This window comes from Mandrillus leucophaeus, unplaced genomic scaffold (assembly GCF_000951045.1).
Source record: "Mandrillus leucophaeus isolate KB7577 unplaced genomic scaffold, Mleu.le_1.0 Scaffold249, whole genome shotgun sequence".
NCBI lineage: Eukaryota > Metazoa > Chordata > Mammalia > Primates > Cercopithecidae > Mandrillus > Mandrillus leucophaeus.
The window spans coordinates 1,263,101-1,274,263 of record NW_012102576.1 but is presented as its reverse complement, the minus strand read 5'-3'; the positions used below and the strand labels follow the sequence as shown (position 1 = coordinate 1,274,263).

General features: G+C 33.4%; 1 protein-coding gene across 1 annotated transcript in view; it reads left to right on the top strand.

Annotated features, from left to right (window-relative positions):
- CLEC2B (C-type lectin domain family 2, member B) overlaps positions 1 to 10,974 on the top strand; it is a 16,944-nt gene extending 5,970 nt beyond the window's left edge. Inside the window, exons 2-5 of the mRNA XM_011983323.1 lie at positions 1,591 to 1,671; positions 6,523 to 6,686; positions 9,689 to 9,792; positions 10,770 to 10,974. Coding sequence (XP_011838713.1) covers positions 1,593 to 1,671; positions 6,523 to 6,686; positions 9,689 to 9,792; positions 10,770 to 10,878 — 456 coding nt within the window. The 5' untranslated portion in view covers positions 1,591 to 1,592 and the 3' untranslated portion in view covers positions 10,879 to 10,974. The remainder of the gene's footprint in view (positions 1 to 1,590; positions 1,672 to 6,522; positions 6,687 to 9,688; positions 9,793 to 10,769) is intronic.
- The last annotated feature ends 189 nt before the right edge of the window (positions 10,975 to 11,163 follow it).

Genomic DNA, 11,163 nt, shown 5'->3' with positions numbered 1-11,163 from the left:
CGCCACCTCGCCTGGCTAGTTTTTTGTATTTCTTAGTAGAGATGGGGTTTCACCGTGTTAGCCAGGATGGTCTCGATCTCCTGACCTTGTGATCCGCCCATCTCGGCCTCCCAAAGTGCTGGGATTACAGGCTTGAGCCATCGCACCCGGCCGAGAGTTTGATTATTCTATGCCTAGAGATAGTCTTGTTAGAGTCGGAATCTGTTTGGTGTTTTCTGGCCTTTATCTACCTGAATCTTTATCTCTTTCTCAAGCTTTGTAATGCTTTCTGCTATTATTTCTTTGAATAGGCTTTATACCCTTTGCTCTAGCTTAACTCTCTCTTGAACACCAACAATTCTTAGATGTGGTCTTTTGCATAATTTTCTATAACATGTAGGCATTCTTCATTCATTTTTATTCATTTTTATTCTTTTTTTCTCCTTTCCTTTTGTATTTTCGAAAGCCCATCTTCATGCTCACTGATTATTTCTTCTTCTTGATCCATTCTCTTTTGAGAGTCTCTAGTAAAATTTTCAGTTCAGCAAATGTATGTTTCAGTTCCAATATCACTTTTTGATCTTCAAAAATTATTTCAATCCCTTTGTTAAATTTCTCTGATAAATCTCTGAATTGTTTTTTGTGTTATTTTAGAGACCAGTGAGTTTTCTTAAAATTACTATATTCAATGCTTGGTACAAGTGTTCTCATATTGCCGTTTCATTAAGGTCTGTCTCTGGTTCCAACTTTGTCCATTTGGGGATATCACAGTTCCCTGTTTGCTCTTGCTTCTTATGGATATTCATCTATGTCTTTGTGTTGAATGATTCCATATGGCTTGTTGTGGTTTATATTGAGTATATTTGCTTAAATATTCTTTGTAATTTGCCTGTTGATTTTTTTGGAGAGGGGCTAGGTTTCTGCCTCCTTGTTAAGACTACATGGTGCCTTAACCCAGGTTTGCCTTGGTTCTAGTAAACAATTAGAGTGCCACCCATACCAAATGGGGGAGCTTCCAAAAGGGATAACCCAGTAGTGTGGGAAAACTGACTGGGAGTTCCAGCCCAAGGGACCTATGCAACGAATCTCCTATAGCATGATGCTGCTCCACGGTCACTATAAGTTGGCATCTCCTTTGGCCAAGTAACAGAGCAGAGTTTCTGGTACTGGGGATGGTAGTCCTGCCTCCCCACTTTGTCTCTGCCTGTCCTCGTTCAGGCACCCTTGATGCTTCCCAAATGTTAAGGCAGGGGCAAGTTTCCTGCCGGGGAATTCAAGCTGGTGGGGAAGCTGGTTATCCATCTTGATCTCACTTTTTCCAGTATAGAAATGAAGTTTCCATGCCCTTGGGTACCAGGAAGATTGCCGGGAGAGGCCTCATGGATGTGGAACTCTAATTCTATTATCGATATGGAGTTTTTTGTTGATTTTTCACTTTTCTGTGGCTGCAGGAATTGTCTCCTCACATTTGAGTTCTGGGGCATTGCTGGTGATAATCACAGCACTAATGTTTTGTTGTTGTTTTCTGTGGGGGACATTAAAGCCAACTTACTTTTATGCCATCATTTTGGAGCCAGAAGTCTCCTAAATGTCTTTATTTTTATTTTTCAGGTATGATGACCAAACATAAAAAGTGTTTTATAGTTGGTGCTGCTTTAATAATAATAACTAATATTTTTACTGTATGTGTAGGTAAGTTACATCCTTTATTTTATTTTTCATGACTTTCTATGTATGATCCTATTCCTTTCTGTCTCAGTCATGATCTTTTCTCAGTATCTCATTATCTTCCCATTATACATGATAACATTTATTTGGTACAAATGAATAAATTTTATTAATTACATGACCTATGTAAGGCATCAGAGATACCAAAATTATTGTAGTAAAATTATTCACCCTGATAATCTCACTTCTATTCAACACTTTCTTGCCTATGTTAATCACTATGTTGACTCCTATTGTTATAGGTTAGTTTCGTCTATTAAAAAATTTTATACAAATACAATCAAATGTAAATACATATAAAATACAATATGCAATTTGCATGTATCATAAATACAATAATGAATTTGTATGTATCTTTGTATCTTTTTCCTTTTATTCAACATTATGCTCGTGTGATTTTTCAATAATAGGTAGCAGAAGTTCATTAACTCACTATTATAGAAAAAGGTTGAATTTTTTTTATGAAAAGACCCAGATGTAAATATTTTATGCTTTTTTGGCCTTACGGTCTCTGCTGCAACTACTTAATTCTTCATAGAAACACAGCCATAGAAAATGCATAGACATTGACCATGACTGTGTATCAATAAAATTGAACATGGAAATGTAAATATTATAAAATTTTATATGTCACAAAATAGTGTTCCTTTTTAATTATTTTGATTACTTTCTTTCTTTTTAAAATGTAAAAGTTATTTTTACCTGGTGGTTGTACAAAAACAGAAGGTGAACTGAGTTGGCCTCAGGCTGTATTAGCAGATGTTTCGTGTAGTGCATTCACTGCTATGTATCACTTTTGATGAACATTTGGATTGTGTTACATTTTGACTATTGCAAACTGGGTGGTTTTGAACAACTGTATAATTTTATATTTTTTGTCTTTTAATGAATACTGGAAATAACTTGATATATACTTATAAGAAGAATTATTAAGCACGAAATATGCATAGATTAACTTAAGTGTATTTTACCAAAAATAGTAGATAATCTCAGCAGAAGTTGCCAGTTGCTCCATGCCATGTCAATGCTTTATTGTTGGTTTTATCAGTTTTTACCATTCCAATGAGTGCATATTGTTACTCGATTTTGGCTTTAATTGACGTCTTTCTGATGATCAGTACGGTTCAGTACCTTCATAACTGCTGTTTGTTTAGGTGTAATATTTTGTGACTGGAATGTTTCAGTACTTTCCCTATATTGCAGTGAGTTAGCTGTCTTTTTCTGCTTGATTCGTAAGAGTTGTTCAATATTCTAGATGAGACTCTGTAGTTTATAGGTATTGCAAATATCTTCTTTAACTATGAAGCTGAAGTTTACCCTCTGTATCATGTCTTTCAATCAACAGAGCTTCTGAATTTTAAAGTAGTGTAGTTATGTTTTTCCCTATTGTCACTACATTTTTCATCCTATGAAATTCACTTTACTTCAAAGACATAAAAATATTTTTGTAAGGTTTCTATTTTCCGTTCACTTTCCAAAACATAATCCTCTTGAAATTTATTTTTATAAATATTAGAAGATAGATATTAGGATGCATTATTTCCCATTTAGTTAAACTTTCAACCTGAAACAACTTATTAAAAAGACTATACTTTCCCTATTTAACTGCAATTGGTCTTTGTCATCAATCAGCTGTGTAGGTGAAGGTCATTTTTGCTAAAATTTTATTATATTAACTTGCTCTATTTTATCTATCTTTGTGTCTATATCATTCTGTCTTAACACTGTCAGTTTATAATAAGTCTTGATGTCTGGTTGTTTAAATGTTTGAAAGTTTTATTTTTATTCTTCAAGTTTACCTGGAGCATTTTAGATCCTTTAAACTCCCATATAAATTATCTATAATTTTGATTGAGATTGCATTAAACTATAGTTAATTTTCATGGAGCCATTATCTTAATATTGAGCCATACATTAAAAATATTAATTTAGTGTTCTATAATTTCTGCCAACAATTTTTATAGCTTTCATAATAGATTTCACACACATCTTTTAATTTATTTTTTAAAGACTCGATACTCTATAATGCAATTGTAAGTAACATAGAAGTATTTTCATTAACCTTATTTTCCTATTTAGTCTGTTGCTGGCCTATAAAAATTATCTCTATATATTTAATATATACCTATATAAGCCTCATATAGCAAATTTGCTATAGTTAACTATTCATTTTCATAAATTTTCTTCAGTTTCTTTTGTGGGTTCTATGTAAAAATTTACATTATCTGAAAATAATAATTGTTTTACCTATTCTGTTGGAAACCTTATGCCTTTTTTATTCATTGTATTCTCTTATTTTACTGGTTATAACTTCAAGTACGAGGTTGAGTGTAAGTAGTGACAGCTTACATGTTTGTCTCATTCTTAAATCAATAAAGAGGTTTTTAATATTTCCCAATTAAGTAGTAGCATTTGTAGATATTCTTAATCAGATTAAAGGTGTTGTATTTACTTCCCTTTAATTTAATTTAAAATGTCAAATGCTTTATCTTGATCTATGGAGATACTTTCTTTTCTCTGCTAATATGTAGAACTACACAGAATTTGTAATATTAAGATAATCTTCAATTTCTGTGATAGATTCAACTTGATCATAACCTATTAACCTTTTAACATTCTTCAATTAAACTGAATAGTATTTTGTTTAAGATGTATGCACATATATCTTATGTCTTCATAAGAGATCGACCTATAATTTCTGTTTCTTTCAATACTATTGTCAGGAATTGATGTCATTGTGATGGCTTCTAAAATTTGATTGGAAAGTATTCCCTCCTATCCTATTTTCTGAAAGAGTGTGTGTAACGTTGCTGTTATGCCTTTCCTAAATGATTAGAAGCATTTCTAACTGAGGCCATCTGGACAGGGAGATTTCTTTTTGTGGAATTTTTTAAAATTAAAGATGCAATTTTTAACTAGATATAGTATTATTTAGAAATATTGCTTTTATCTTGTCAGTTGTGTTAAATTGTGTTCTTCTAGAAATTTCTCTACTTTTTCATTCTTTGTGTTGCTAATTTGTGTTTTTATCTCTCACTTTTACATTTTTTAAAATCAGTTTTCATAGTGGTCAATCTTGTTTTAGAGTATTCAATAAAAGTCATCTTATGACTTTAAACTTTTCTTCTATTTGGCATTAATTTTTTATTCCATTGATTTCTGTTCTTTTTGTTTTTTAAATTGTGTCTTTCTACTTTGGTTTTAATTTATCACTATTATTAACTTTGTAAGGTAAGATAATTACCTTTTCAAAAAGTCTTTCATCATTTCTAAAACATAATCTGAAGCCAATGAATTTTCCTGTAAGCTTTAAGGGAGTTGCTGTGTCCCACAAGTTTAGTTGAATCCCAGAAGTTTGGATGCTACTGTGTTTTGAGATCATTGAAGATACATAGGATTTTGATGTAAAAGATTATGGTCACAGCAAAATTTGTATATCTAACATATAACAGGTTGAAAAAATTTCATGTCTTGTCATGTTAGGTCAAATGACAGTAGTTTAGGATTTATTAGGACATTTATGTTCCTTTCAACTTCAACTTCAGTGATATATCTTCCTGGAGGCACCAGAATTATTCTACATGTAAAGGTCATCCTTACCATTTCTGGGTAAATGAAATATAATGAAATCATAGCATGATCTAAGGGTAACGCAAACACTAATTTATATTAGTATATGAGAGAGATATATACACATATGTGTATATGTATATATATATACCCTTATATGTACACATACCTATATACATATATATACACACGGTGTATGTATATAAAATTTTATCTTCTATAGACTCTTGGCACCAGATGACTATAGGTGATAATTTAATTATTTTGCCACTGTGCTCCACTGCCATCAGCATTCTATTTATAACTGGTAGTTGGATCGATGCCTTTAAAGTGAATTATGTTTAAAAAGTAACACCATATCTCATCCTCAAGGTTCTGTTTCCTTAGAATTATGTTTGGTACCAAAAACTGATTCAGTCTGGGTGTGTTCCAAAATACAAACACATATTATGAGAATAAGGCTTTACTATAGAAATTAGGGATAATGTGAATGTGGGAACATCTAGAAGTGATGCATGGCTGAAGGCTGGGGCTGTGCTACAAGCTGGATGAGAAATGGTCACTAAGAATATTGGCATAACACACTAACACATTTGGAGGAACGTCTAAGAAGCTAAGATATCTAGCTGCCAAGACTGCAACAGGGCAACACATGGAAAGACCTGTGAAGTTCCTATGCTCATGGTCTCCAGGAATTATACCTTCTGCTTTACTTTCACCTTCCAAGTCCCCTGTGAGTTCCATTCATTGGCTAACCCAGAGCTATACAGTGATGGTGATTCTTAGCTGACAACGAGCGGTCCAACTTATTTTGTATTTTGCTTTATTATTTTTGTTGCTTCTTTGTAGATTAAATCATGTATTTAGATTCATTGGTGACTAATACAAATTATTACTTGGATTACTCTTAGTTAATGCTTGGACTTCCTTTTATTTCATTTACCCAGAAATGGTGAGGGTAAGTTACACAAGTAGAATAATTCTGGTGGCTCCTGGAAGACCTGTGTATCACTGAAGTTGAAGTTGAAAGAAATATAAATCCCTGATAAATCTTAAACTACTGTCATTTGACCTGACATGACAAAGATATAAATTTTTTTCCAACCTATCATATAATGGATATACAAATTTCGTAGTGACCATAATCTTTTACATCAAAAATCTGTGTGCAGTGATCTCAAAACATATTTTCAGTAGCATATTATTCTATATGGCCCGTAAGATATATATTTGTCTCATTTCCAGTTAAACTAACTCAAGATTCTCAGAGTTTTTGCCCATATGGTTGGATTGGTTTCCAAAACAAATGCTATTATTTTTCTAAAGAAGAAGGAGACTGGAATTCAAGTAAATACAACTGTTCCACTCAACATGCTGACCTAACTATAATTGACAACACAGAAGAAATGGTAAGTAATTTAATATACATTCTTTGTGAATTTTCTTGAGTCAGAACATTAGAAATATTCAAATACCATCATAGTCTTAAAGTCTTTTCACTCATGCCCATCTATGCAGAATATTGAAGGTGTTCAGAATATGCCATGTGACACAAAGGTGAAATACCTAGTGATGCTTTGTTTGAAGAATGTAAGACTAACATCAAGTAGTAGACTTCATATCTATCTTTACATTTTAAAGAGTGTACACAGAAGAGCTTCATAATGTTTGAAAACGTTTTAAGAGCCAGTACTCCCCCAAGAAAGGAGAATTGTCAGAGAAAGGAGGGGATTCTGCATTCTATCTCCTGAGAGAAACTTTCCTCTGACTTCTCCATTTTGTTTTGCTGCCTGTCTCTGAGGTCCCATGGCAGCTCCCATTAGAACACTCTCTACCAGTAATGCAATAGAGAGGAAAACCAAAATTTCTGCCTAGACCAGAGTATAAGTTTTCAGTGAGCAGATACCATGTATTCTCTGAAATTTTTTCCTTAGCATTATTGTGCAAAGCAGGTACAAATGAGAAGTCTAATGGATCCTTGTTGAATAAATTTTGATTTACATGACAAAATCTCTATGAGTAAAGAGGCTCTCCAAGAACTTTAACAAGGGATTGAAAAACTGCACCTCTGCATTCGTGAAATTTGTTCTTTCCCCTAGTCATTTATATTGTAAACATACATGCTTACTTACCTTTGTTTGGTCTCTTTAAGAATGAAAAGAAAATATAAGAGGTAATATGACTTGATTAAAAATATTTTTTGCAAATAATTTGCTATTGAGAAGTGTTTCAATGAAAAGCAGAATAGCACAACAGTCGACATTGTTAAAAGACAATTGTGGTGAACCCTCTGTGGTGAAGAAAGTTTATTTATGCAATCTGCCTGAAGATTGGTTCAAATTTAAATGCATGTGAATCAGGCAGAGCCAATTTATAGGTCAGTGAAAGGAAACAAAACTATTTTGCAAGAAACAAAAGGTAATAAAATGTTGAAAGCTAGATGAATTAGGAGTAGATATTGCAAATCAAGAATTAAGGTGCAAGCTTAACATCATAGGAAGGGCTTCTGTAGTCAATAATGTCGCTGCTGAATTTTGCAGGAGTATTGAGAAATACTCTGACTGTTCCTTACAGTTCCTCTTGGTGGAAAGAAAGCTAAACTAGCAGTGAGATGGAAAAATAATGAGTGTTAATAAAATGAAAGATGAAGAAATGTAAAGACAATCAATATTAAAGTAAATATATCCACTGTAGGAATATTGTCTGCAAAGATTGACTAAATAAATAGTGAGGATCATGAAATGTGAAGACCAGAAGTATATAAAAATAATTAGTTTTGAACTTAAGAGAAATCTTCAAATCTATCAAGGAAGAATGCTTGTACTGTCTGGATGAAGAAAAAACACTGATCATAACATATCCTGATATATTTTGAAGATCATGGATGACCATATGTACTACATACACTGGCAAAATTTAAGTGACGAACAGAATGAAGTAAAGCTGTCTGTGGAGTGGAGAAGAAATTTGCATAAGAATTTTAATAGATGATTTAAAATAGTTTAATTTAAATGTGAACTTTCATTACAAAATAATATGAGATAAAGTTTGTCTTACAAAATATTTTTATATCTCTTTCCACCTATTTAGAATTATTGCACTTCTAACAAGGGGCTAAAACGGGGCGAGCTTTTACTGAGCAAATAATGTTAACATTTTTCATAGAGCAGGACTAGGAAACACATCTCCCAGTTCTCTGTCACCAAGACCAGTCAAGCTCTCACCTGAAGCCTTTCCTTTCCTGAAGTTCTTTCCTGAGTCTAGCCTATGAATTACCCTCTTCTCCTTGGCCATCTGCATTTACACGGAATATTCTACTCTTGCCTTAGAGCACATCCTGTGTCAAAGTTTCCCTTAAAAACTCATATGTTTTTTTCTGTAAGTTCCAGTTCCACATTGTATTTATCACACTCGTAGCTTCTCCATATCTAGTAGAATATTTTCTAACATTATGTTTACGTTACTTTCCTGTAAATGAAGGCCTTTGAATGTAGGACGGCGTTTTTATTAATCTGTTTATTTGTAAAGCCAAAACTTAGCCCAACTAATTTTTTTTCTAGTTTACACAATGCTGTGAAGATAGTGTATTAAAATGTCAACAGTTACAGGTGTAACTTTTGTAAAGTTGGGGTAGATAGGATTTGACCATAGCGTTGTGATCTGGCCTAACTCCTTTATACTTATCTTAAATTGAAAAGCAGAGTGATGCAGTGTGAAGCTTATAGTTTCCAAGCTGTTTAGTAGCAGAGTAGCCTCCAGGACTTTAATATAACTCTATGATTAAAGAAAAAGGTCGAGGGTTAAGCAAGGGCGAGGTAAGTTAAACAATGCATCAGCAGGAGAAATGTCAGGAAAAAAGCATTGTATTTATTTCTGAATTACGTATTTGGAAATTTAAATGTTTAGCAGAAAAATAAAATTTGATAATTAGGTTCTAAAGAAACTGGATATATGAGGATGTGTATGTGTGTGTATTTACATGTGTAGTTTGGGGAGATAAACTGAAGTAAAACATAACACTAAAATGAAGCTACTACTATTTACTGGGAAGTGGACAAATAGTATAATAAATATCTGGTAATTGGAAACGCCGTGCAAGAGCTCAATTTCAAACTTGGCTTTCTAGGAGCTTACAGTTTGAAAACTGAGAAGGAATAGATTTTCAAATTGAACATTTATCAATTTGGAATCATATCTAAAGAAAATGTGTCTAACATATTTGTTTCACAAAGAAAACTGAAGGTCATAGGAAAAATAAAGTACTTTCTAAAAACTCCATGGCTATTTTCTAGTGAAGCCAGGAGTTGAATAATTGTTGCCTTGCACTTCACAACCTACAGAACAAGAGGTACACAGTAGGTCGTGGTAAAAATTGGCGTGTATGGTTTTGAAATTAACTTTGTCTCTAAAGAATTTTCTTAGGCGATACAAATGCAGTTCGGATCACTGGATTGGTCTGAAGATGGCAAAAAATCGAACAGGACAATGGGTAGATGGAGCTATATTTACCAAATCGTGAGTTTATTTTTTTCCGGGATCACTTAAATTTAGATAGTGCAGCCTTCTCTAGGACTTATGCTTTAGCTAAAATTCTCCAGAGCCCAAGATTTTTGCACATGTTAGAAAGATGGAGGGGAGATTGAATATATATTGAGATTCATTCAAGGAGGCAACCATGAAGGTTGGAAATTAAGATATAAGGGAACAGATCTCCTAGTTGGCTATTTTGGAAATAAAGACCTGAGATTGATACACACAACTCCCCCCACCCCAATTGAAACTTTCATCTGATAATAAACTATCTTGTCCAATTATATGACTCTTCTTTAAACTTTTTGTTGCCTATTTTCTGATGTCTTTTACAGTTCAATTTCAATTCGATGTTCATTTTAATCTGATTTTATTTGCAATTTCGCTATTATGCAATTTGTCATGGGCTTCATATCTTTAGCAATATAATTTGGAAAATGTGTGTACACATCCCAAATGGTGACTCTAAGTCACTTAGCCACTTAGTTTATGTTAGAGTTTCTCAATAGAAACACTACTGATATTTTGTACTGAATACTTCTCTGTCGTGGAAAGGGGGCACTTTTCTTTGTGCGTTGTAGGGCATTGGCAGCATCCCTGGATATACTGTCCACTCTGCTTGACTTCTGCCTCTGCTTGTGACAATAAAAAACATCTCCAAATATTGTCAAGTGTCCCTTTGTTTGGAACCAAAATCACCCCTAATTGAAAACCATCGGTTTATGTGAACTGGTAGCTCCACTGATTACATGTAACCAACCTAATGCCAGTTTAACATGTACAAATTCTTGGAAAAGAAACTCTTTTGATCCAAATTAGTATAGGTATTTCAACACTAGCAAGAGAGAACTGTGTGACAGCATACCTTTCAGCACTTTAGATAAGTAGAATTTTTGTTTAAAGGTGTCGGTGGGCAAGGAAGAAATCACATGACTCCATAATGGTTAACCCCTTTGTTGCAGGTTTGGCATGAGAGGGAGTGAAGGATGTGCCTACCTCAGTGATGATGGTGCAGCAACAGCTAGATGTTACACAGAAAGGAAATGGATTTGCAGGAAAAAAATACACTAAGTTAATGTCTCTGATAATGTGAAGAACAGAAAATAACATTATTAAGTGTAAACCAAACAAAGCATTTTTTTAATTAAACAAAGGTGAAGTTTTGTACCTGTCTGGTTAATTCATGCTTATGCGTCATGCTACACATAAAAGCCACTCCAAAGATTGGCAAAAAATGGTTACAGGTATTCTGCTGAGCTGCTTTCTTTCTTTCTTTCTTTCTTTCTTTCTTTCTTTCTTTCTTTCTTTCTTTCTTTCTTTCTTTCTTTCTTTCTTTCCTTCCTTCCTTCCTTCCTT